Source organism: Pleurodeles waltl, chromosome 4_1, assembly GCF_031143425.1.
Source record: "Pleurodeles waltl isolate 20211129_DDA chromosome 4_1, aPleWal1.hap1.20221129, whole genome shotgun sequence".
Taxonomy (NCBI): domain Eukaryota; kingdom Metazoa; phylum Chordata; class Amphibia; order Caudata; family Salamandridae; genus Pleurodeles; species Pleurodeles waltl.
The window spans coordinates 1,020,345,533-1,020,373,355 of NC_090442.1; the positions used below are offsets into that span (position 1 = coordinate 1,020,345,533).

At 43.6% G+C, this 27,823-nt stretch overlaps 1 protein-coding gene across 2 annotated transcripts in view; it reads right to left on the bottom strand.

Moving 5' to 3' along the window:
• Positions 1-204: 204 nt before the first annotated feature.
• The window catches only part of LOC138288358 (zinc finger protein 773-like), a 127,625-nt gene continuing 100,006 nt past the window's right edge, over positions 205-27,823 (bottom strand). The window contains exons 5-8 of one of the 2 annotated variants that reach the window (XM_069229914.1): positions 18,422-18,532; positions 11,413-11,523; positions 6,944-7,054; positions 205-6,045 (exon numbers count right to left, since the gene is read on the bottom strand). In XM_069229914.1, coding sequence (XP_069086015.1) covers positions 5,294-6,045; positions 6,944-7,054; positions 11,413-11,523; positions 18,422-18,532 — 1,085 coding nt within the window. In that variant the 3' untranslated portion in view covers positions 205-5,293. Of the gene's footprint in view, positions 6,052-6,943; positions 7,055-11,412; positions 11,524-18,421; positions 18,533-27,823 lie in introns of both variants that reach the window. The other variant, XM_069229913.1, reaches the window with a different exon arrangement.

The window sequence follows — 27,823 nt, forward strand, 5'->3', positions numbered from 1 at the left end:
GAACAGTGCACAGCATGTGTATCTGCAGCTGCACATGCCACCGAACATATATTTATATATATAATGCATCCATTTGTAGAACGTTTAGGACATCAATAATGTGGCCCACAACACATAATAAACTCATGTCTTATAAGGTTAAATGTGAAAATATAATTTCTTAACAGACAGTAAAGGCAGAACACAACAAACAGGGCACAAATTGAGTGACGCGATGTTACATTTATTAAAATCATTAATCTCATGGGTGGATGTGAAAAATCACTTTGAAATGACTCACAGTTGCCAACATTTCATCACTTTAAATTTAGTGGTCGGGATTACACATTGCTTTTTTAAAAAAATCTAAATTTTTCGTGATTGCTGGCGATTCAATCTGTGTGGGGGTACAAAGTGTTGAAGATCGGTGCACAGTTACTATGTAGAGACAGAGGCAGAGCTTGCCAGGATCCTGGACCCTTCCCTTTGGAGAGCTGCAAGGAAGAAAGTCCACTCATGGTTGTGAATTTAAGTCACCCTAACTATGTTTCAGTGTTTCTGGCCTGCCCTGTGATTTGTTTCCATCAGTGAACTTGACAATCCGGGAGTCTGTTTGAGGTGCTCTGTGTTTTTATTTTAATTCACTAGCACAGCAAAAGGTGCTACTGCTTCTCAGGTGGTGCAACAACAGTGTACTGTCTTCCAAGTTTGAGTTTGGCTATTCTCCCCTCATATCAGGCCAAGGGAAGACTTGTGGTCACTAGCAGTGGATCCCAAAGTGGAGGCATGGATTGTTTTACCTGTACCGTTGGAGAGAAGACAGCTTAAAGACCCTGTCACTTAAAACCTACACATTCCATCATGATCGGGGTGCTTACTATCCCCTCACTACCTTCGGAGTGGGTGGTTTACTATGCATCTAATATACCACACATGCCTTTTGTGGCTTGGGGACTGGATGTACAGTGAAAGTGACCTTATGGAATTTACAGTGAAGGCTGCACAACATATTGTTTCTCCATAATAATGTATTTATGAACACGCCTATGTGTCCTGGGTCCCTTGAGATAGATCTCACAGATAGCACAGTGGACAGCTGACTGAACATCCACTTGCCACTTCAGGGCTTCTTCGTAGTAACAGTGTTTGAACTCCTCTTGCACCTCAATTTTGTGCTGGGCCTCAACCAGATGCAATGGGCCCTCTAATAGAGACATTGGATTTGGCCAAGCTATAACAGACCATTTGAAGAGTTGCAACCAGCCCCACTACACTTCCAGAAAGTCTGTGAAGAAGGTTTATGGCTGGAAATGTTTTTGAATTTTGAAGGAAGCCGTGCATCTGCGTGGTCCCTTCTACTCAGCCCTGTCCAAAGAGCAGAATAAATACTAGCCCATCCAACCAGGACCAAGAGAAAGGGGTTCCCACTCTGAAATCCGGTTCCTGAATCAGTAAAGTTGTATCTGGAACAACTTAAATGAAAAAATATTTTTAGAAGAACCAGCAACGGGTGTTGTGCAGTGGCAGCAGAGATGCAAGAGCAGTGCAGCAGAAGTCCTACTTCCTTTACCACTTTGTGGTGGTGGCTGGAACAGCCTGCAGTAGTTAAAAAGGTGCCCAGAAATCTATACTATACATCTGCCTCTGAGACCATCCTTCTCAGAACAACCTCGGCCACATCACTGTTTCTTGCAAATGGCAGACACTTCAAGAAGAAAGTTATAGCGGAGAAGCATTTCCTTTCCATCACGGACAACTTAACTGAAGTGTGCATTCCAGAGGCTATTAAGTTGCTTCTACTAGGAACAAAAATGATTACTTCTGGACTCGTATCACTGAGCCCATGGGGCTGTTCGGAGTCTAGAAAGAGATTATGCCCCCCCAAACCAAACCTCACGTCTACAAACACCCTCAACAGAGTTCTGCTACAAACTCGTCTTCTTCTTCATCAGCAAAATAAAAGCTCTTAGGAACAACATCTCCACTAGTAGCCAACAGAGGAGCTTGTCTTATCTGTCACCTATGTATGTTACCAAATTCAATAACATAATGTAAAACTTTGGTCTTTGTAAAAAAATCCTCCTTATCATGGCATGCCTTCAATACCAATGTTATTAAGCTCGACCCTAACAGGTCTTGCTTTATTCATTACTGGGGCAATCAATGCCTCTATCGCTGCTTGAATCAGTGTTGAAAACCACAATTATTACTGAGACATCATTTTGTTACGGAATAACTTTTATCAGTTAGTTTTACACAGATTGGCAGATCTTTTTGCTATCACTGGTACTGTTCTTAACCAATATCCCCTGCTATGCTATTCACAGTAATGTAATGTGATTATAACTTTTTGAGATTGTGTGCACAGATAATGGAAATCATATATGTCCAGATGATGTCCAGTCTTTGTATTGTTTAACCTGAGGTAAAAACAATAAAAATTGGTTAAAAAAATCACTGGTACTGTGCTTTCCTGGTTTGCTTCCTGCCTTCAAAATTAGTGTAACAAAGGCACACTGGGTCTTTTCCTCTCTAGTGGTGCACCCCAATGATTGGCTGTGCCACCAATGCTTCCAATATCTACATGGCACTGCTTACCATAATTCTTCACAGTCGAGATTGGCTCTCAATGAGACCCTGTTTCATCTCAGGCTAGAAGATGCCGTTCATCTGGCCACTACCACCGGAAACCCATCATACTCAAGCTGAAAACAATTGTAACCTGGTAAACTATTTGGAAGCAATCATGTTTCCCTGTCCTAAATCAATGTTGTATCCAAAACAGTCATTTATCATCAACATATGTTTCAAGGAGTTCTTCATTCCTACAACTGTAGGAGAAAATTGCCATTGATCTTGCTGTGATGATTTCTGCAGGATTACTCAAGAGGCCTCTCCAAATACTTACAAAACTCAAAATGGTCAAGAACCAGGCTTCTTTTTAACAACTTTATGCCAGTTATGACATTGTATTTCAAAACCCTGAGCTTTGTTCAGAATGGCTTGTAAGGCCACTCAGCGGATTACCACTACAAAATATTTGAACTAAGCTGTTGTACCAGAACCTTAGTTTCCACTGAACGAAATCTACTGGTCATTTGGGATAAGTGCTCCTAGAAAATTGATGGCGGATTCTTCCAGGTTCAAGGCTCTTCACTATGGAGTTCTCTATCAATTTACCTCATGCTTGAAAATAATTTTCTTAAATTCAGAAATCTCTAAAATGACAAGTGTTCAACTGCCCCTGGCGGATACTAGTTGCTCATAACCTCACTTTGTTCTACTGGTTTTTGCCTTCGTCATCCTAGACCTGAACATCACTGATTCAGTCAATGCTTTACACTCACATCTTGGCATTTAGATGGGGGAAACACACCAGAAGTCACCATTGCTTGATGGTTGTTTGACGTTCACCTGCTGTCATGGCTTTGATTCCTCTCTCCTTAGTCACCATTATTCAAAGTACCCTGAGGTACGTCTAGAGGCAGCCCTTTATAAAAACCTCAATGTTTTATGAAACAAATACATTGTAAAAAACAGTGGTTTGGTCAATTGCGCCAGACATTAAAGCATCTCTCTTTATAGCAGCCTTACGGTTGGCCTTTAGAGTAGCTGTGGTCAGTTCAGGGCAGATAAATGAATGGCAGAAAGTTTCAGAAGTCAAAGGTGGTCTTGAGTTAATCCCTGGGGTTGGGTATGGGACCCATCAATGCAACTTAGAGACATGGGCGAAACCAGCAGCTTAAGATGCAAGATAGTGCACATGCCAGTACAAAGATGATCACTGCAGTGGCAGGAATGGAGCTACGAAAAGAGTCACAGATGGCCAATCTGGTCATGTGATGAAGCCAAACTCAAGCATGAATAGGAGTGGGTGGTGCTTGTGTGAACCAAGGAAGCTGTGGGAGTGGGAAACTAGACCCATCTCAGCCCCACCATTAAGCCTGGTGGGTCCATATGTGGCATACAAGGCAGTAATGCCAGTGCTAAGCATTGAATCAGATGGTTAGTAAATATGCACAGAAAGAAACAGTTTCACTCTCCACTAAATAGGTTAAAGGAACCACAGGCACAGCATTGTGCACTCAACTCCTGGGAGCTGACGTGCCTAAATGAGTCACTACAGAGTGTCAAGTAGCCGAGGCAAGTTACTGGTCTACATTAAAAGCACCGGGAAGTACTTTGAAAAGCTTTGCCCTGCTGATCCATTTTCATCTACCATGATAAGACTCATGAGGTATCATACACCTGCATTTCATGTAGTTTGGACTGTTGCCTCCTCGGTCATTTCACTGCCAATGATTGTTATAGGTCATTCCGTAAAGAAACCTTTAAAACTTTTGACTACTCATGGCTAAGTCTTGCATTTGTACTTCCAAGTTCCTGAAAGTGAAATTAAGGTATCATTTAAGTATGGAACATTAGGAGTTTGGAGGCTTTTAAGAAGCACTAACTGTCTTTAACCATAGATTTTCCAGACAGATGCCTTACTTCTTTGAATCGGTACACTGGTAATGTCCAACTCAGGAACAATTGTAAGAAATACAAGCACAATACATACATGGATGATACTGTCTCTGTAGCTTTATGGAGCGAGGAGTAAAATCCACCAATCACTTTCCCTGTTGCTTCTATATTTTCAGCACAATGTCCTTGGTTCTGGGCAGACACCTTCCAGTTCCATGCTTCAAAAGTACTTGTGCTCATTCTAAAACAAAGTACAATGGAAAGTTCCCCCCAACTTGTGTACTCTTAACATGGCATTCACTGTCAGCATCGCATTAACTATTGTTCAGTCAGTTCCAAAACAATTTTGTTTGATGAGGAGCTCCATGTGCTTGTTTTTTATTAATGTATTTTGTCAGGATCATGCGTAAGCTTTGTGAACGGTCTGCTTAGATTTGTTGATGGAATAATCTGGGTATTTACTCTTTCCAAGACCTTACCTTCTACACAACGCAGTTTTTTCACGTTGTGAAGTTTTACTGTAGTTGTTAGCTCTATCAGTCTTCATGCCTGCTGCTCTTAGGATGAGTATTCAAGGTCCATGTGGACACTGATAAATTAATTGATGGTCAAGGAGGCTTTTTTATCCTTTAAGGTTGAATCAGTAAAAACTGATCCAAATGTTGAGAGCATCAGAATAGCATGTTTATAGTTTTAAACTCATGACATCCTTATGGAAAAATTCCAGAGACAGCTGGTTTAAATGTTCACAGCATTTTGTGACAGTGGGTTTCTCCTCGATGTGCGTTTAGCTCGATCTCTTCATCTGAGCTTCAGTACTTACATCCTTCTTACTGATCAATATACTTTATGTTGTTCTCTTCCCCACAGCAGGCTTTTTCAGTGTGACTTTCTTCCCCATATGCATTCTTTGATGTTTGATGAGGTGTGGCATCTGTCTAAAATGCTTTCCACATTGAACACACACATATGGTTTCTCACCAGTATGTACTCGCTGGTGTATTACTAGAGCTTCGGACCTTCGGAAACACCTCCCGCATTCACTGCAGACAAAGGGTTTCTCGCCGGTGTGTATTCGGTGATGTCTCTTGAGTGTCGGTGCCGTTTTGAAGCTTTTCCCACATTCGTTACATACAAAAACTTTCTCCTTCACTGTGACTTTTTTCTGGTTGGTTGCCTGTTTACACTTGTTTTCACATTCAGTGCATGTATTCAGTTGCTTTCTAGTTGGTAATAGATGGGGTGCATTTGGATCGGATAGATGTTCAAAAGACGTTCCACACAGACTACATACACAACTTTTTACTTCAGGTTGTATTTTTAGGTGCAGGCTTGAAGATGCAGAAGGAATGAAGTTCTTCTCATATTCACTAGAGGTATGTGGTTCGGGTGCTCCTTGAGTGCCCTCGTGTTTAACAATATTTGGCCACTGATTAAAAAAGCTTCCATAGTCGGGGTAGGTGTATCCTTTTCCTTCTGTGTGGTTTCTGTTCTGATTAATAAAATCTAGTTTTGGACCATAACTTGCCTCAGATTCATGATGGGAGTATGTACGTTCGCAGTAGCTTGCTTGTTGTTTATCTGAGATTATAGGTCTACCTACACCTCAAACAGAAGAAAACACATGTTACACTTTAAATAAAAGTAGAAACAATGTGAGTCTTAAATACTCACTATTTTATTAACAGAAACATATTATTATAATCATCTTTTTAATTAAACATGTTAACTTCAGACGTGGATATTGCAACGCCGGAGAGAAAAAGACACCAGTAACACATTAACAATTATGCAACAGAACAGTGCTTTGTACATGACTAAATTCACAACCATTTCCTCAGTGCAGCATTACATTTCTTTTTTTTTTACTTAAACCTTATTTTACGAGTGAACAGTTCCAATACATAGTTAAACTTAATATTTCTCCCTAAAGTGCCAGCTGTCTTAGGATGCTTTCACAATGTTAATTGTACCTCAGTTATCAATATCAATGGCACCTCAGTGTGTGTTCTCGGAATAAATGAAAAACATGAATGAAAAACTGCTCTAGAGTCACATGACCCAAAAGACTTCCTGTGTGTTGGGTTGAAGAAGTCACTAAAATATTATATTGCCAAGTGACCAATGTTTTACTGGCCCGGCCAGTATTTGAGGCATAGAAAGGTAAAAACAATTCAGGAAAATCATTTAACTCTGAGAGTGTTCCTTCCTTAAAATATAAACATAGAGCAACAAATAAAATTAGAAACACTTCAAAATAATTTTTATATTGGTTAGACTATTCCTAAATGTTTTTTAAAGCAAAAGAGGCAATATTCCTTTGTTGAAAAGAATACAGAGGGTTTCACACAAACTACTATTTGAAAATCTAGTCCAGGCCTTTCAGAATCCCAAAACACATCCACAAATGGCAGTTTTTTTTTTGGCTGAGAATAGTGGAACCCTACTCTGATATGCATTTCTGGAGATTCTCTCCTGAAGAGGTCTTCATACTCACCAGTGAACGTATTGTTGTCTCCTCTTGTCTTTGAGATCTGGTGAGCCGTAGTGTGGGTCACTGCATCTTCTTTAACGATGAACGAGAGGACTTGTGAGATATCGTCATCTTCTATAAGGGAGAAAACATTCTGTGTAAGCACCAAAGGGTTGCTAGGGAAGAAGAACCCCTTACCAATCACCTCTTCAATTCTGATTAATGTAATCAGACTATACATTTTCAATCAGGGTGTTATAGGCCTCTTTTAAAACCATTTGCAATGAAACAATGTTTACAGTATAGGCTAACCTGTGGTAAAAGAACATTCACCTTGTATAGCTAAGCTCTGTGGAAAAAAGTATTGAAATGGTTAGATTACTTCTCAGTATATGCATTTTCTGGCTTGACCCTGAACGGGTGGTATTAACCCTATATATGTCCAAGGAGTTTTATATCTCCACTGGTGTTTAAGTAGGAGCACTGTATTTATTTGTTTAAATTTCTTATTTGGCATTTGAACAAAAACCTCCACTTGTTCTACACAGTGTAGCGATAATTACATCCAAATGTCAGGTGACCATACTTGTCCCATTGCCCCCAGACAAGCAACATCATTGACAACAAAGCAAAAGTATTACATAGGGTAAGGTGGTACAAAAGGGGAGCAAGGTAATAACACAAAGTACATTTTTGCACCCCGCCCCTCAGAGGAGCAGTCAACATAAACAAAATCACTGAAAATAACGGAAAACCTTTCAGTACCTCTGGCTTGAACCACCCTTGCGCGACATGTGCGGGGAGCACTATGACGTGTATTATATCTAACCTGCAAATAAGTAGGATGGGCTGAGAGCCGCACAGGGGGAAAAGGAGGGGGGGAGCACTGCAGGGGCCGCTCCCAGATGTGTTGGGCCACCAATAACTCTGTATGAGCAGGAGTATGAGACCCCGGCATCTCAACCCGGTTGTAGGACCACTGTATGCAGGCGATTTTAAAGTAGTTGACTACCTTGAATGTTGTACTCCTCACATGGTGCCCACTGCAATATCAAGCCGTCAGCCATTCCCAACAGCAGGCAGAATACATGCCTCAAGTATAACCCTTTCTTGTTGGGTTACAATACTGAAAAGTTTGTGAACTCTTTTTTTAAACTTTATTTAGGTTTTTCAGTGCAAAAAAAAACATACATGGCCAACTTGGCCAACTCCTAGACAAATAAGCACAGGTACCATTACATCATTCTTTTCTGGATTAAACATGTGGATAATCAGCACTTCTCACCATTCTGCAGAGGGAAAGTCTATATCAAGGATGGTATAAAAGCACACCAGGAAATCAACAATATATACGATTCAGTAGTTACAGTAGCAAGCATACTATATTTCCCTGTGACAGCTCCATGGACATGTAAGAGATTGTCAATATGAGTTTTACTCATTCCCCACTTGTAAACCCTTGCTCGTCTAGGCTCCCTTTTTCTTACATGGTCATGTAGTTCCTGTGAGGGCCCCAAATGCCTATGGGTCTAGATTGCTTCATTAGAACAAAGTCAGGGCCATGATCTTGTAAGTGGCTACGTCTTGCTGCCAATCTTGAAACTTTGGTGACAGCCCCTTCATCCAGACCCGCAACAGGCATAGTTTAGTAAGGAGGGTAAGTATTGCAACCAACTGTTTGTCTGCCTGGACAACCATCTGGCCGTTTGGACACCCGTCTGGCCATTTGGACAACAACAGCAATGTTGGAGAGCAGTCCATAGGGCTCCCTACGATAGTTCCAATAATTCCCATAACCTCCTATCAGTATGCCATCACAAATGGGCAGGTCCATGCTACGTGAAAGAGGTCTGCAGAGAAGTCCTCCGCCTACTACAGTTCACAGGTCGTTAGGAGTCAATCTTGTGGAGAAAACTAGAAGAGCAATATAGCCTATTGAGGAATTTGAAGTAGGTCATATTCTGTCTGCGGTTAATCAACACATTAGTTTATGTGCAACAATATTTCCAGTCTGCTGCAAGAATGTGCTCTCCAAAGTCTGCCTCCCATAAAGCTTGTGAACTCTGACTAAAATAAGTATGTTTGGCTTTTGCCCTTCTTTGTCCAAGCTTGCTGCTACATCTGTGGTCAAGCACAGAGACTTGGCACAACTGATTCTATAGGGAAGGTGTCTGATCAAACTGTGCTGGGTGGAAGCTCATGACTAGCCATGAAGTAGCTCTGCGGCAAGTAAGTAAAGCAGAGCTGAAAGAGCTGTAGCAGTTCTGGGGACCAGATGAAGCTGGTGCATTGTAGGACCACTACAACTCAAATTGCAGAAGTAGCATCTGTGCAATGGAATGCACTCTCTGATGATCCCCCTAGAGATGTAGATAATTGTCCCCAAAATTCGAATTGTCCAGGCTGCAGCTGGCAGCCTATTGAGCTGTTCATTGTGGGAAGCAGCTACCCAATGCCCTCTGAGACGTGTTCAAAAGTAATTGTTAAGTCTGTAAAATGCTGCCTTTAGGCTGAGCAGGACAACTGTGCAATGAACTCTGGCTGTGCAGAACCTTCAAACAATTAGCTGGAAACTGTGTACACACCGTGTGACTGTGTAATGGGAGCCGATATCAAGTGACACATGGTGGCAACATGAGTGCAGGGTCTGCCTTTCCAATGTAGTAATAAATGTGTGAATGCATGTTTAATAGTACAATAGCTATAATTAACGTGTTACTGTGTTGCATTCAGAGCCTTGGCATAAAAGTAAGTAAGTGTGGTAAGTAAGAGAGAGTGTGAGGGTGTGAGGGTGTGTGTGTGTGTGTGTGCGAGCGCACCTCCCAAAAGAAACAGGTGCACTACTGTGAGTTGTTGGATTTTTTGGAAAAAAATTGAGCATCAGTATGAGTACCTGAAGGAACTGAGCACTTGCAAGTTTACTGTATGTAAAAATACTGATAGATGCTCGTGTATTTCCACCATGGATAACTCCAACTATCATAATCCGCTGGCCCAAATGCTTGACGAGACTTCAAAAACATTTAATTGTTTACCATTATTTTAGCATCTACTGAAGCACTGGAGAGACACACAGGCTTTCAGAACATTTTTGGTTGTGGCTCTTCTTGGTGACTTTCAGCCCTAATATGAACTAAGTTTCCACCTGTAGTATTTCCTCAGTTTTTAATCTGCATCAATAATATTTCCTATTTTGCTTTTTGTAAATTTGCATTTGCAGGAACTACATTTCTTTCTTGCATCCCCTACTAATTCATTCTTATCTTGTTCGTGTTCGTAATGTAGGTTATTAGTATAATGATATTATAAATCACAGATCGCTGTCAGGAGGTGATTAATGTTTTAAAGTCTACATCCGTTCATGGATATCTTTATGCACAGTCTTTACCCACTTAGTGCAGAGCACAGCCCCGGGCACTTTAAATGCACCACCTCTCCCCCCAATGTTCACACATTTTTATTAACAAAGCCCAGAGATCAAATTTCTATATCTTTACCACAATACCAAGAAACTAACTGGAGAAAAACACTGCTTACTGCCTCACAAATTGCATGTTACAATGATTTTGTACAGGGTTGCAACTGTGATCGTAGTCAGCTTCTTCATCTGATTTTACCTCGCTGGCTGGACTCAACCCCTGCATACTGATTTTGGTTAAAGACTTATTTTATTTTTAAAACTATACACACGAAAACACGCTATGGCATACACCATATATGCAGAAGTAATATGTTATTTTTTATCAATATTAACAGAGTGAATGAACTTCATGACCCACTCTAGGGTTCATTTCTAGTCACTCATGAGCCCTCTTCCTACTTAACAAAGTAATAATTAGCATATTACATACGAGTCTCAGCGAGGTTGAGAGCAAAGAGCTATAAAAAAATGTATCTAATATGTGAGATTTAATTTAACATTTTGTTTTTTTTACAGATTGTAATTCAATTACACAAATGACACAAAACTTCAAAAATGCGATTTAAACTAAGAAAAGTTAAAGGGCTGTGCAGAACATTATCTTGCCACACCTTGGTTTGGAAATGATCTGTGTTCCTGTAATTGCGTGTATACAAAAACAAAACTAAAATTGGAGACTTAACGCAGGGCAAACTGCAAGGGACATGGAAAGTAGTTTTATTTGCTGATTCACAAGTCCAGCAGTGAAAGACTTGAGAGGGATACAGTATTTTTCAATGTTTTAATTTTGTATAAGATGGTTGCTAAATGAGGTAGAATAAGGAGAAGTTAGTCAAACAGCACCATTTCGTGATGTCGTAAAATCTGTTATGCACAGCCAATAACACTTTGATGCCTTACTGCAAAAATACTAAAATAGTGCCATCATTTCACTGTATGACAACACTGTGAATCTGACACTGAACACCTTTGAGTCACCTGATTAAAATGACTAGCCAACTGTTGGATGCAGGAGTCACTCAGTGGTCAGTATTTAGAGGTGCTCACCTGGAAAGTAACACTTTCTACTCACCAGTGAAAGCATTGACATCACTTCTGGACTTCGACTCCTGGTGATTCGTAGAGTGGGACACCTCATCTTCTTTAACGATGAATGAAAGGACTTGTGAGATGTCGTCATCTTCTATACATAAAAAAACACCACCAGTAACTGTAGGTCTCTGGGTCAGATGGTAACCCCTCCGACCAAACGTCTTCGTCGTGGCTCAAATTTACATTTCCAGTAATGCCCTCATTCATTTATTCACACTGCTTAGTCTACCACCATTTGCAAGATAAAGAGTGCTTATACATTCATACGTTAACCTGATATGGCTTACAACCTTCAACGTAAAGGCCAGCCTCCAGCAAAGCACAGGATCTCAGAACCATTGCCAAGTTATTTTTCAAATGTATCACTGTTGCGCCACATGTTTGCTCAAAAGACGCACAAGGCATTCAAAGCAACAAATCAACAGGCAATAAGAACCAATGATTCCGTCAGTCCAAATCTGGCCTTCTTAGATCTACTCGAAAGGGCAGCCAAAACCATGGTGGTTGGTGGTAAACGAATGTGAAGGAGTTTGAGAACCCCACTGGAGATAAAGCAAGTGAATCAAGTGTAAGCGATCAAAAATCTTGCAGAATAACTGGTATGCTGCTCCTTTACTTGGTGAAAAAAGTTTCCCACAGAAATGTACCTAAGACAAGACACCAACTCCCCAACCCCCAGTACTATTTCTGTCTTTAAAGCCATCATACTAGCCCATTCTTTAGCCTCTCCTGGCCTCTCTTTAACGAACAACAGACTATGTATAGCCTACATGTCCTTTGATCCAGGATGCAAAATCTCAGGAAGTTAAACGAAGAATGGTTCTTCCTTCTGATAGTGCATATCCCTCCTCCCTTGGTGCATAGAACTGGAGAATTCATAACGTGTGTGACAATGGCACTCTGTGTCTCTGTCTCCGTTTCTCTCACTCCCTCTCTTGTTACCTCTCTGCTTCTCCCTCTGTGTTTTTACCAGCTCCTTTTTTCTCTCCAAACTTCTCATTTACTTTAGTATTTAGAGCGATGTCAGCACCCACCATTTCTGTGACTTTGAGGTTATGGCATGAAACGGAATCTTCCCACAAATCAAATTGTTACGGGCTCAAGGGCGCTAAAAGCACTTAAACAGGAAAGTGTTTCTTCAGACATTTGTGATGTGGCAGTAAGAGTTGGTGTTGGTGTGTAGAATGCATCTGGTAGAGGCCCGCAGCCAGAGGGGGCTTAAGGGGCCAGTGCAGTAAACAGCGCCAAAGCCGGGCAACGGTGTGCGAAGGGACAAAATGTCGGGGGTGGAAAGAGTGCACCCCCCCTTTTCTTGGAGGTGAAGGTGGGGGAGAGGAAGCAAAGGCGCCAAAAACAGAAAAGTGGCACGAATGGCTGGTCAATAGGAGGCAGCACATTTTTTGAATGGTGCCCACAGGGCATTATGCCCATATAAAGTAGGGGCAAGCAAAGGGCCCAGCCACTGCTCGCGCAAGGACGACCTGTCTGTTAGATGGCGAACCCAAGCAACATGCTACAACCAGGAGATAATAAGGGCAATAAGAGAGGCAGCTACCACCAATAACAAACAGTGGCTGCTGGCCCAGTTACAAGACACGCAGAGCGATTGTCGCAGCCCAGCGGATCCTAGCGACAGTGGAGAGGGCAAGGAGCTCTGTGGGGGCCAGCGAGAAGGAAGCGAAGAGAAGGAGGAGCCCAAGAAGCGTCGCCACATCACCAGCAAAGAGGATAAAAAGGCAGTAAAGAGGTACGGTGATGGGGACGAACTGAAGACACCACAGGAGGCAGCACCCAGCACCAGCAAGAAGCTGCGGCCCGTAGATGGTGAGCAGATAAGCATGATTGTGCGAGCTTGTCTAAATTATTCTGTGCCATTGTGGTTTGCGAAATCTGGTGGGGTCAAATTCGCTGGGGGGTGAAAATGCGGGGGGGGGGCAAACTATGCATGCGCAGCAACTCAGACAGAGGCCACATCGAGCATTGCCAATGAACCCTCACCCATGAACACCGCCCAGACAGTACCCACTGAGGCATGGGGTAACAAATCCAGGGCGGTGACCAGGGGCAAAACAGGGAGGCATACAAGAGGGGCACACTGGGTCACCCATACTGGTAACAAGAGCCACAGGTTTAGCAAGCCTGATACCGTTGGCAGTATAAGAGCACATCTGGCACAAATAATTTATGGATATTTTCTCGCTACTGGAGATCCAAATGGAAGGCCTAGATCTCGCCACATGCAACATTAAGGAATACGATAGGAGAGAGAGGGCATGGGTGAAAAAAGAAAGAAACTTTGATAATTGTCTGAACATCTTTAGAGTAATGGCTTGCATGATTGTTGAAAAATGTCCCCATTGCACAAAAGATCTGTCGCTATGTGAGTCGAAGATCCATGAGGCATACAGTCAATTTGCGGGTGATGCATGGTTGGACTTTGATAAGGGCTTCAGGATAAAGATGCAAGCACACCCTGACATGCAGTGGGAAGAGGAAGAGGAAGATGTGACCAGTTATATGCATGAAAATGATGGTAGCTTGGGAATCCAGACCCAGGTCGGGGAAGCCGGATCACCCCTTTCAGAAGGGCCAGTTCGAAGGGTATCAAGACAAACAGAAGTCCTTTTACAAGCAGAGGGACTTTCAGAGTTGGAAAGGAGGGTTGTCAGGGAAGGGTTCCCCAGCCGTGTGCTACAAGCATGATAAAGACAAGTGCACCCGGGGTCTGTTGTGCAAATTCAAACATGTGTGCTCTGCTTGTGGGGGGGGGGGGGGGGGCACCCAGCGGTCAACTGCAAAAGAAACAGAGGTGATAAAGACAAGGAAAGGAGAGATAAAACAAAGAAGAAATAGCCCGGCTAAATGGGGTTCAAACATTGCATGGGGGAGTTTATAGCTGGCTCGTTCTCCCATTAACACGCATAGGTTAAGGCGGCTAGCTAACGATTATGAGACTAAAGCAGATGCATGTTTACTATGTGAAGGATTTGAGAAAGGTTTCAGGATACAGGTGATAAGGCAGGTCAGGGGGAACCAAGAACCTGCGCTCTGCCTTACCGCACCCTGATATTGTATGCAAGAACATTGGCAAAGAGAGAGAGCTGAGCAGGATAGAAGGCCTGTTAGTTATAGAAGCCAGAGAGATTAGTGGTTTCACCTCAGAGTGGTACCCAAGAAGGAGCAGGACCAATATAGACTAATTCAACACCTGTCACTCCTTGAAGGAGAATCAGTTAATGATGCCATCAACCATGAGGAATGCACAGTTGTTATGCATCAGTGGACGACGCAGTTGATCTGGTGCATATCCCACGTCTGGGCGCTTTGATGGCAAAAGCTGACATCCAATCCGCTTTCAGGCTCTTACCAGTACACCCTGACAGCTACCACTTCCTGGGTTTTCAACCTAATGGGGAGACCTACTTTGATAAAGCCCTGCCCATAGGGTGTTCAATATTCTGCGCCCACTTCGAAAAGTTTTCTACTCTATTGGAATGGACCCTACACAAAAGACACCCCCAGGGCAGCAAATTGCACTGGATGATTTCCTGTATGTAGGTAAGCCGAACGGGGATGAGTGGACAAACCTCCTTGGGGATTTTCAGAAGCTGGCAGCTGAACTGGGGGTCCCAATAGACGAAGATAAGACAGTGGGTACCACCAAAAATGTATTTCTAGGGATCAAGCTGGACTCAATGGCCTGCATGACGCAGAAACTGGAGGACAAGGTGCAGGAGATAGGCAAAAGATCAGGGATTTGTCAGGAAAACAGAAAGCCACCCTGGATAAGATGCAGGAACTAACTGGCAAGTTGAACTTCGCTGCAAGGGTCATTGTGGTAGGGAGAGTCTTTGTGAGAAGGATAACGCAGCTGACCAATGGGCTAAAGGAAAAACACCATCATGTCAGACTGAGTGCCGGGCAAAACAGGATTTAAAGACTTAGATAACCTTCCTAACACACTTCAATGGGGTTCTCATATGGCGGGAAGGATGGGTATCTGAGTTAGCCTTGTACAAGGACGCCACAGGCAGCCTGGGCTTTGGGGCATTTCTAGAAGACAAATGGTGCACAAAGTAGTGGCCCCAGGAATGGGCATAAAGCAGGGGTAACAAGGAACATAGCATTTGTGGAATTGATTCCTATAATAGTGGCGCTGACTATCTGGAGTTCACAGCTGTATAACTTGAAGATGACCATTTGGCCAGACAACCAGGCGGTGGTGTACACCATTAATACAGGGGCAGCCAGGTGCACAAGGGTACTTAAGACTACTGAGGAGGTTGGTGCATCTGCAGTTAATGAACAACTTAGAGCTGTGGGCAAGGCATGTGCAGGGGATCAATAATGCTCAAGCAGATGTGCTATTTGGTTTCCAGATGGAGAAGTTCAGCGAATTGGGGCCCTCAGCAGAGAAGAGCATGATACCTTTCCCTGAGGAGCTGTGGTCCCTGGCGGGCATGACCTGTCTCAGCTAGTGAAACATGCATTGGTACCCAAGACAGCCAAGAGGTATGCAACTCACCAGAAAACATTTTGAGAGGTCACTGGTTTGCAATTTTTTTTACAACAGGCAGGAAACTGCACACTCAGCAGAACGCTTTGTCAAATGGGCATTCAATCACAAGAAATCCAGATCGTGGGCTCAAGCACATCTAGAGGCAATAGCACATTGCACAAAGCTGACCACTGGAGAGGACCCAACGTCATCTCATTACCTAAAAGCAGCAATGAAGGGCTGGTGGAGCCTGGAAGGGGTGAAGGTAGACAAGAGGAGGCCCAGTGAGAGCAACACCCTAGCACACATAGTGGAGGTCTTGACCGTAGTATGTAAGGATGCATCAGAGGTCATGTTATTCAAGGTGGCATTCACGTTGGCATCCTTTGGAGCCTTCAGAGTAAGCAAGCTGGTGGCCTCAGCAAAGCAGGAGACTGACAGATCCTGTCTGCAAGTACAGGACGTGCGACTTTGTGCAGGAAGTGTAGAGGTAACCCCAAGGAGGTCCAAAATAACCCAGCAAGGGAGAGGCGTTGTGGTGAGGCTGATGGTGCTAACAAGCAGCGAAGTGTGCCCAGTGCACTGGATGAAAAAATACTGGGCAATTCGCCCACTGGGATAAGGTCCACTATACAAACACAGGAATGGGGACTGACTTAGCAAATTTTCAATTCAAAGCAGTGTTGAGGATGGCTCTCACAAAGGCGGGGTTGCCAGCAGCTGATTTGGGAACCCACTCATTCCACATTGCGGCAGTGACCATGGCGGCCAGGTGGGGGCTCTCAGAGGACAGCATCAAAGGAATAGGAAGGTGGTGCTCAGCAGCCTACAAGGGTTATGTGAGGCTGTCACAGGTGGATCAAGGGGGGTGAGGGGGAATGCTCGGAAGCCCAGACCAACCAGCACTGCCCTGGGAATACCAGGAATGAGCGTGGACCAGCTGCAGGACGTCTTGGACAGGCTGTGCTGGCAGTACTCGGGGGAGATGGATGTGTTGATAGTGCACCTTGGTGGGAATCAGCTGGCACAGCTGGGTAGCAAAGGGCTGCTGGAGAACATCAGGGGGGGCCTGATTGGAGCGGCCAGGCTATTGGGTAGCGCAAACCTACAATGGTCTGGAATTGTACCCAGGCAGACATGGAGGGAGGCCTGGTCCACCGGCGCCCTTGAAAGATCCAGAAAGAAGCTCAGTGTGGCAGTGGCTGGGATGCTATCAGGCACTGCCTGATCAACTTGAGACGCCCAGAGTATTTCACACAGGAAGGGGTGCACCTAACCAACGCAGGGCTGGAAGTATTCTGGTCCAACCTCTGGGCAGCCATGGCTCTGCCTGTTGTCAGTAGAGGGAACTTGGGCTGGCGGGGGGAGCTGCCCGAGGACATAAGCCCACAGACAGATTGGCGACGAAAGAGACAGTTGAGCGAGCTTAGGGAGTTGTGAAAGGCCACCGTGGGGTGGCAGATCAGGCACTTTCCTTGGGATGCCTCTCGCCAGAGTAAGGCAGTCAGAGAGGGAAAAAAGGGTCATGAAGCGGCACTTGCAGCCCGGCCTCCGGTCCGTGGAGCACAACAGACAATACAAGGTACCGAGTTGGGCCTAAAGTAAGGAGATTATGCCATAACCCTCCTCCCGGCACAAACATCGAAGCTCCAGCTCCAGGACCCAATCCTCACCAAAAAAACACCGGACTGACACAGGTGTTAAGTTGACTATTAGTCATCATAAAAATGTCTATCCAGTTGATTTACAGCTTAATGACATGTTGGAACTGTGCATTTTTTAGTGGGAGTGGCCTTGTGCATAGTTTGTTATGTGTATGTTATATAAGTGTTTGCATTCCACTAAGTGATGATCGGAAAATGTTACAAGAAACTTTATGCATGATTATAGTTAGGACCAGTTTAGAAGATGTAAGGCAGCAGTAGGCATCACTAGCGGAGTGAGAAAGTGTACCAGTAGGTTAAATGGGTGGTGGCGGAAGTGTGGAGTGGAGAAATGTAAATGAAATTGTGAGGTCGATGGCCACAAGCCAGGGAAATTAAGTAGGGGCAGAGAAATTAAGCAGTAAAGGGTGACTGGAGAATGGAAGGAGACAAGGAGGTTTGACAACATGCTGACTGATGCTTGTGACAGGAGAAGCAGCTCAGTGATGGGATGCTGAAGGTGGGAAGTTTAGTGAGTGGGACAGCTTCTGCAAAGGCAATAAAGCAAGTCATAAGGGCAGTGGTTAGTGGTTAGTGGACAAGGGAGCATGGTGTGGAAGTGAAAGAGAGAGTGATTAGAGGAATGTGTAGTGCAGGGGTGTTTGTTATCTGTACAGTATTTTAGTCTAGTGAGAGTGTGGAGCAAAGAGGTAAAGCAGAGGACAGTGACTAGAAAAGGGAATGAGACGAGATGCTGAGAAGCTTTTACTGTATATAAGCTGCATATAATTTACAAAATGCTTTGGGGTGAAGGGCTTGTTCAAATGACATGGGTCACATCAGCTCACCTGTCGGGCTACCAGCGCTTCCCCTTGACTCGGAGTCCGGATAGTTGACAAAATAAGAATCTTGCTCTTCTTTGATTTTGAATGAAGGAACTGATGTGTTCATTGCTTTTTCTGCAGCAAAAAGACAAGCCAAGAGTAATTAACCCATCAGATAAGGTTAGGAGGGTGCAAGTCAACTAATGAATGCCCACACCTGAAGGAATCTAATCGAACTGAGCAAACATAATGTACAATACTAAGAGCCAGGGTGCTAAGCATTTTAATGGAGGAGAATGCTCCAATTCAGCATGAGCGGCCCTTAAAATGTTTTTGTAACGTACTATCCCATTTTAGGAGCCATAAAGGTTTTTCGATTCCTAAAATGGTATTTCGAACGCATATAGATTCGGTATCTGGAAGAGGTGTGTTGTACGCGACTCTTCCAAATACCAAATCAAAGTTTTGCAACCAAAATCTAGTTACAATACATTGACATTTTACCAAAACCTCAAAGCAGGTGGTAATGCGTTTGAAAATGGAAAGGGGTTTCGTAGGGCCTACTTCCCTTTGGTAAATGAAAAAAATTAAAGTCTGTTGAAGAGTAAGCAGTGGTCAAGGGACCACTGCCAACGTTTACACAAACAAAAAAGTGTAAACATTTCTTTTTAAGCACAACCTGTTTCATGTAAGGAAAATGGGCTGCATTTTAAACAAACTTTGCTTTATTAACCCCATCGGTTCAGGTCACGACCAGTACCGACGCCAGGGAGGGGTTTAAAAAATCCTCTGGTATGCTGCGCCGGAGGAGGTTTTTTTAAATTTAAAACCACCCTCAGGGGACACATAAGAGCTTCTGTGTCTCCCACCTGCCCCTCTGTGACATCAGCGCGCCTAGATACTCACGGATGTCACGCTTCGTTTTCCCACTGGAGCACGAAGCAGCAGGTAAGACCGCTTTCTGCTCCGGTGGGGAAAACGGGCCCGAAAGGGCCTTCCCACTATTCAGGAAGAGATTCTCCCCTTTCAAACGAGGCCTTCCTAAATTGGTTTCGTCGCCGTGGATTGCAGGAAACCCCACTAGACACCAGGGATCCAGGGATTACTGTTTGGGGGGGGGGGGGGGGGGGGGGGGGGGGGGATCGGCCCCCTGTGAAAATGGGCCGTTCCCTCCAAGGGGCATATTTAAAAAAATAAATATTTTAGTTTACCCGGGGTGGGGGAGGGCCTCCAGAGGTGAAAAAAAAGAAATATATATATATATATATATATATTTTTAAATATAACTGACAGGGGGGTCTCCTGGGAGTAGGGCTGACCCCCTGTGGGGGCAATTTTTTAAATAGCTGTATGGTTTCTCTGGGGGCCACGATCGCCCCGCTCCTGGGAAACCATACAGCTATTAAATATTATATATTGATCTATAAGCATAGATCTAGATCTAGATATAGACCTATATAGATATATATATATGAAGATCACTTTTGTCAATACGTGTGTGGTTTCCTTGGGGGCTGTGATCACCCCCAGGGAAACCAAACCCACATATAAAAGTGATCTACATATAGGTTACATATATATATATATATATATATATATATATATATATATATATATATGAAAAATGTCATTTACCCAGTGTACATCTGTTTGTGGCATGTTCCGCTGCAGATTCACATGCTATTCATAGTCTGCCATCTAGTGTTGGGCTCGGAGTGTTACAAGTTGTTTTTCTTCTTTGGCTCCATTGCGCATGGGCATCGACTCCATGTTAGATTGTTTTCCCGCAGAGGGTAAGGTAGGAGTGATAGAGTATAAAGAAAAGAGATGTCCATGGAATATATATATATATACATATGTACAAGTGAAAGTTGAACTTAAACGGCTACAGGAGGAGGGAGGGAGCATGTGAATCTGCAACGGAACATGCCACGAACAGATGTACACTGGGTTAGTGACATTTTCCGTTCGATGGCATGTGTAGCTGCAGATACACATGCTATGCATAGACTACAAAGCAGTTATACCTCCCATAAAAGCGGTGGTTAGCCTGTAGGAGATGAAGCTGTTTGAAATAATGTTCTTAGTACAGCTTGACCTACTGTGGCTTGCTATGTTGCTAACACATCTACACAGTAATGCTTGGTAAATGTATGTGGTGTTGACCAAGTAGCTGCTTTACAAATTTCGGCCACTGGTATATTTCCTAAGAAAGCCATTGTAGCCCCTTTTTCTGTGTGGAATGTGCTTTAGGTGTAACTAAGAGCTGCCTTTTAGCTTTAAGGTAACATGTTTGGATGCATTTTACTATCCATCTTGCTAAACCTGGTTTTGAAATAGGGTTACCAGTATGTGGTTTTTGGAACGCCACAAATAACTGTTTAGTTTTCCTAAATGATTTTGTTCTATCTATGTAATACATTAAGGCTCTTTTAATATCTAATGTATGCAGGGCTCTTTCTGCTACAGAGTCTGGCTGTGGGAAGAAGACTGGTAGTTCCACTGTTTGATTGATATGAAATGGTGATATACATTTTGGGAGAAATTTAGGGTTAGTTCGAAGTACAATTTTATGTTTGTGTGTCAACACCAGGACAGTGCGCGCTTTACGGGTATCTAGAATGCAAAAACCCAACACTCGCAAGATAAAGTAATTTATGCATTGTGATGATATGTTATTGTTTAACCTTTTGCATTGCAGAATTCCATCCAAAAGATTATTTTTTAAGGTGCTTATAAATACTGTACATTTACAATGTGTTGCTGCAGACATTCAGAGTGTGTTAGGGTGTGGTCCCTTTCCAGGGCCTTCTGGAGACTTTCCCTGCAACATGCCTGGGCGTGGTTCTAGGCTGGGCCAAGACTCTATAAAAGAGAGTCAGCCCAACTTCCAGTGCTCACTATTCAGAGCTCCCGGTGCAGAGCAGCAGCTTCTTCCTGAGCTCCTGTCCCGGAGGCCTATTTGGATTTTCCAGTCTTCTGCACTCATCTCTCATTGGTGATCACTGTTTCCAGGTGGTAAGACGGTGTTTGGACATTTCCCAACACCGTAATTGAGAATCTTCATATTCTTGATTTTAATTCTTAAAAGAATAACAGATTACTTGTGCGCTGCCATTTTTTGACATTTGTATGGTGGTTTGCAAATAGGGAGGACGCGCAATTTATTCCATAAAGATTTGACTTCGTTATTACATTATTGTTCATTGCGCGCTGATATTTCTTGACATTTACATGATGTTTTACGAGTTGGCAAGACGTGCAACTCGTTTCATGAGCATTTAACTTTGTTGTTCATTGCGCGCTACCTTCTCTTGACATTTACATGTTGGCATTCGAATCGGCGAAACGCGCAATTCACTTCTCGTGTGTAATTCATGCTGTTTATTGTGCGCTACCATTTTCTGGCATTTACATGGTGGCATTCGAATCGGCAACACGCGCGATTCTTTCCTTGAGTGTTTTTTCATGTTATTCATTGTGCGCTACCATTTCTTGGCTTTTGTATGGTGGCATTTGAATCGGCAAGACGCGCAATTCTTTCCTCGTGTATAAATAATGTAAGTTACTGTGCGCTACCATTCTAAGACATTTTCTTGATAGCATTGCAAGTTGAGACGTCGCGTGATTTATTCCTTGAATCTACGTTGTGTGATTTCATGGTGCACAAACCTTTATGGTGTTTAATACTCATATAAAAATCTGCAGTGTGCGCAATTTACTTCCCAATGTTTTTTCTGAGATGAACACAACACAATACCAGAGGTCTAGAGGTAATTCTGTGTGTTCCTGATATGTATTCCTAAAAGGAGATTCATACGGTTGTTTAGAAATTTCCCGATTCTCATGCTAAAGAAAGTACTTGAATCTGAAAGTCCTATTTAACTTTTCCTGTTTCCTCCTCAGGTATTCGGTCATCTGAAGCCTAGTCAGTTTTAGGATTATTCTAGGGTTGTTCATGTTTTTCGGAAAAGACAAAGCTTAGAGTTGTAGCATGGTACTGATTTCATGAGATGTAATTTTGATGTTGTGTTTTAACCTTTTGCTTCCTACAGGTCTCCTTCCCAGCTGTTCCCGCCCTAATCCCCTTTTCCCCACTTGGACTCTCTTAGACTCTGTGATAAATCTAATCAGAGTATTGGAGCTGTCTTGTGGTGGAAGTGTTGGGAACGTGCACGGACCCTGAGGATCTGGTGACTCTGACATGTGTACCTGTATGAACAGTTCTTGAATTGTGAAAGCTTGGATTTCACTAACTCTTCTTAATGAAGTAATTGCGACTAGGAAGGCAACTTTCCATGTTAGGTATTGAATCTGACATGAGTGCATAGGTTCAAATGGTGGACCCATAAGTTCTGTGAGCACTATGTTTAGATTTCACATGTGGAATGATGCGTTTTAATCCTCCCATGAAGGCTTTGATAACAGGAACTCTAAAAGAGCTGTGGTGTATATCTTGCAAATACGCAGAGATTGCAGTGAGATGTATTTTTATGGATGAAAAAGCTAAGTTTGCTTTTTGCAAATGAAGCAAATAACATACAATGTCTTGTATTGATGCTGAAAGAGGGGTAATTTGTTTAGATTGACAGTAATACACAAATCATTTTCATTTATTGGCATAGCATTGCCTGGTAGTGGGTTTTCTTGCTTGTTTAATTACTCCCATACATTCAGTTGGTAGTTGTAGAAACCCAAATTCTATGACTTCAGGTGCCAAATCGCTAGATTGAGTATGTTGGGATTTGGATGCCTGATCTGTTGTTTGTTTCGTGTTAACAGATCTCGTCTGTTTGGGAGTTTGATATGTGGTACTACTGACAGGTCTAATAGTGTTGTGTACCAGGGTTGATGTGCCCACGTTGGCGCTATGAGTATGAGTTTTTTTTGATGCAGTTGACTAGAAATGGAATGAGCGGAAGAGGGGGAAAAGCATAAGCAAATATCCCTGACAAATTCATCCTTAGAGCATTGCCCTTGGATAGGGGATGTGGGTATCTGGATGCGAAGTTTTGGCATTTTGCGTTTTCGCTGGTGGCGAATAGATCTATGTCTGGTGTTCCCCAATGGTGAAAGTATAGTTGAAGCATTTGAGGGTGAATCTCCCACTCGTGTGTTTGTTGATGATCTCAACTGAGAACATCTGCCAATTGGTTGTGTATCCCTGGAAGGTATTGTGCTACCAGGTGAATGTTGTTGTGGATTGCCCATTGCCAAATATTGTGGGCTAGGAGGGAGAGTTGGGATGAATGGGTACCTCCTTGTTTGTTTAGGTAATACATTGTTGTCATGTTGTCTGTTTTGATAAGGATGTTCTTGTGAGTGAGAAGAGGCTGAAAAGCTTTGAGTGCTAGGAATACAGCTAGCAATTCTAAGTGATTTATGTGTAACTCTGTTTGGCGTCCCATTGTCCTTGAATGTTGTGATTGTTGAGGTGCGCCCCCCCAGCCAATCATTGATGCATCTGTTGTAAGTATGGTCTGAGGCATGGGGTCTTGAAATGGCCTCCCTTTGTTTAGGTTTGTGGAATTCCCCCACTGAAGTGATATGCATGTTTGACGGTCTATCAACACTAGATCGTGAAGTTGACCCTGTGCCTGTGACCATTGCTGTGCAAGGCACTGATGTAAAGGCCAAATGTTTAGTCTTGCATGTGGGACAATGGCTATACAGGATGCCATCATGCCCAACAGTTTCATGACGAATTTGACAGTGTGCTGTTGGGCTGGCTGTATTTGTGGCAATATATTGTGAAATGCTTGTATTATTTGTGGACTTGGGCTTGCAAGCGATGTTTGCGTATTTAGTGTGGCTCCTAAATGCTGTTGAATTTGCGCAGGTTGTAGGTGTGATTTTTGGTAGTTTATGGAGAACCCTAGGTTGTGTAGGGTTTGTATTACATAATGCGTATGGTTTTGACAGTGTGTATGACTGTTGGATTTTATTAGCCAATCGTCAAGATATGGGAAGACATGAATGTGTTGCCTTCTTAGGTAGGCTGCAACTACCGCCAGGCATTTTGTGAATACTCTGGGAGCTGTTGTTATTCCGAAGGGTAACACTTTGAACTGATAATGCTTTCCTTGAATCACAAACCTGAGATATTTTCTGTGAGCTGGATGGATGGGTATGTGAAAATACGCATCTTTGAGGTCTGATGTTGCCATGAAATTGTGCTGTAGTGGGACAACATCCTGTAGTGTTACCATGTGAAAGTCTTCTGACAGGATGTTAAGATTGAGGGTTCTGAGATCTAATATTGGCCTTAAGGTTCCGTCTTTTTTGAGAATGAGGAAATACAGTGAGTAAACTCCTGTTCCTAGTTGATTTTGTGGCACTGGCTCTATTGCTTGTTTGAGTAATAGAGATTTTACTTCCTCTTGTAACAGGGCGATATGTTGTGTGGACAGGTTGTGTGGTTTTGGTGGAATATTTGGTGGAGTTTGTGCCAATTCTATGCAATAGCCATTTTGGATAATTGATAATACCCAGTTGTCTGTGGTGATGGGTAGCCAATTGTTGTGGAACCTTTGCAGTCTTCCCCCCACAGGTGAGGTGTGAATTGGGAAGGGATGGATCAAGTCACTGCTTTGGCTGTTGTGAGGCTTGTTTTGTTGACTGATATTTTCCCCTGCCTCTGTAAGTCCTTTTGAAACCACCTCTTTGATATTGAGGTTGGTAGGCTGACTTTGATGTGAGGTGGATGCCTCAAGTGTTTGGGTTCTAAATCCACCTCTGTATTGGGGCTTACGAAAGGATCCCCTGTATTGTGTTGTATACAAAGCACCCATGGCTTTAGCTGTTTCCGAATCTTTTTTCATTTTTTCAATAGCCGTGTCTACCTCCAGGCCAAAAAGCTGTTTTTGGTTAAACGGCATATTGAGGACAGCCTGTTGTATTTCAGGCTTAAATCCTGAAGACCTAAGCCATGCATGTCTTCTTATGGTGACATCAGTGTTGATTGTTCTAGCTGCTGTGTCTGCAGAGTCTAGGGCTGACCTGATCTGATTGTTTGTGATAGCACGCCCTTCCTCAATTATTTGTTGTGCCCTTTTCTGTTGTTCTTTGGCGAGATGCTGTATTATGTCTTTCATCTCATCCCAGTGGGCTCTATCATATCAAGCCAACAATGCCTGGGAGTTGGCTATCCTCCACTGGTTGGCTGCCTGAGATGCCACCCTTTTGCCCGCAGCATCAAACTTTCTGCTCTCCTTGTCTGGTGGGGGTGCATCCCCTGATGACTGCGAGTTTGCTCTTTTTCTGGCTGCGCTTACCACTACAGTGTCCTGAGGCAGTGGTTGTGTGATAAAGGCAGGATCAGAGGGAGGTGGCTTATATTTTTTCTCCACCCTAGGAGTAATTATTCTAGTCTTAACTGGCTCCTTGAATATTTGGTCTGCATGCTTTAACATGCCTGGGAGCATGGGAAGCGACTGATAGGTGGTATGTGTAGAGGAGAGTGCATTAAAAAGGAAGTCATCCTCTAACGGCTCAGTGTGCATGGCGACATTGTGATAGGATGGCGCCCTAGCTATGACCTGAGTGTAGCCTGTACTATCCTCTGGTGGTGATGGCTTAGAGGGATAGCAGTCTGGGTTGTTATCTGGAATGGGATCTGGATCATAAAGATCCCATGGATCCACATTGTCATGCTGTGAATCAAATTAATGTACAGGAGATTGCACAGGCATGGGACTAGTAGGGGGAGAGATAAGCAAATGAGGAGACTGAGGAGGAGAAAATTGAGGAGGTGGAGGTTTCTCTTTGGGTTTCGGCACTTTAGCTGGTGGCTGAGCAGTGCCCAATTCTTCTTGAAAGGCTAATTTCCTCCTAGGCTTTAGAGGAGGTGCTGTTATAGTTCTGCCAGTGTCCTTGTGTATGTGAATCCTGGCTTGCCTTTCATCTATTGTCTCCATTTGTGAGTGTTCCTCAGTTATTTTATGGCTTTCTTTGAGTGCTTGCGAAAGTCCATGTTCCTCTGTATAAATTGGCCTTTTTGGCTCTGAAGCTGGTTTTTTTGGTATCGAAAGGCTCGGGTGAATGATGGCCTCGGCTCCGAGAACAATTTTCGAGGTTTTGATTCAAAGGATCGATGCTTGGTGGACTCTGAGACAGAGCCTCTGTTCGAGTCCGAAGGCTTGGGTGGCGTGGCCTTTTTCGTGCCGAAGTTTTGGGTTGGTCACCGAAGGTCTTTTTAAGGGTCGAGCCATGGCCTTCCGACAGTGTCGATCCCAAGGCCTTATGTTTGGGCTTGGCCGGGACAGGAGCTGGCGTACTCACGTGCTGTCCTGCCGTGACCGGTCTGTCCTCCTCGGACTCCTACTCGGAGTCGGATTCTCGAACAGAGACAGCCGTGTGCATGATCTCCTCCTCTTCGACGTCGAGACGTTCAGTGCTTTTGGATGCCATCTCGAGTCTCTGTGCTCTTCTGTCTCAGTGCGTTTTCTTCGAACTGAAGGATCTGTCGGACCTGGCACAAGACGCGCTAAAGACTGTGACGATTACTATGTGACAAGGTGAAGTAATAGTGTGTCTTTTTTGTTTTTTTGAATGTCTTGAGAGAACGTGCAGATCATGGGAAATAGCGAAGGTAAGGTGACCTCTACTGTTGCACGCATCACACAAACACCCACCAGCAATTTTGTGACTGTCTATGTAGGCTAGTGTTTTAGAGGGACAGTCTAGCCAGTAGCAGAGATAGCGTCACTTTGAATGACAGCTGCTTAAGCCCTTACTCGGGTTATAGAGGACAGCTCTGACATAGGATCAGAGACTGAGACGGCAGATACTGAGACAGCATCTGAGGGATAGGACAATGCCGCAGACTCTGGGAGTGATTTTTCAGTCGGAGGAGTCCCATCCGACAACTCCTCTTTCAGTGGTTCTGAGGAAGGTGATGAGGACAATCCTGCTGTCCCTTTGCAAGCACAGTCAATGCAGAGGGACAATAGCGGGTTAGCCCAACCCAGAGAGCAGGCGACAAGCACAGAGACCGTGCTCTCTTGGGAGCTCCTCAATTTATTTCAGCCCCAAATTCAACAGCCTAAATCATATTGTGGAGACATAAAAATTATCTATCACAAAACAATCTGTTTTTTTTTTGTAAGGCAGGCACCTGCGTTTTTGGTCCTGGGCTAGGCGGCCATATAGGGAAACCTACCAACCCAGACATTTCTGGAAAGTAGACACCCGGGGGAGTCTACAGAGGAGTGGCTTGTGTGGATTCCCTAAAGTTTTTTTACCCAGAATACCCTGCAAAGGTGAAATGTTGCATAAAAACTCTTATTTTTTCTTGCATTTCTGTCACACAAACTACAGGAATATGCTGGGGTCCACAAAATTCCTACCACCCTACCCAGTGTTTATCTACCTGTTCTGACAAAAATGCTACCCCACTTGAGTGCATGTACATACTGCCTGCGTCAG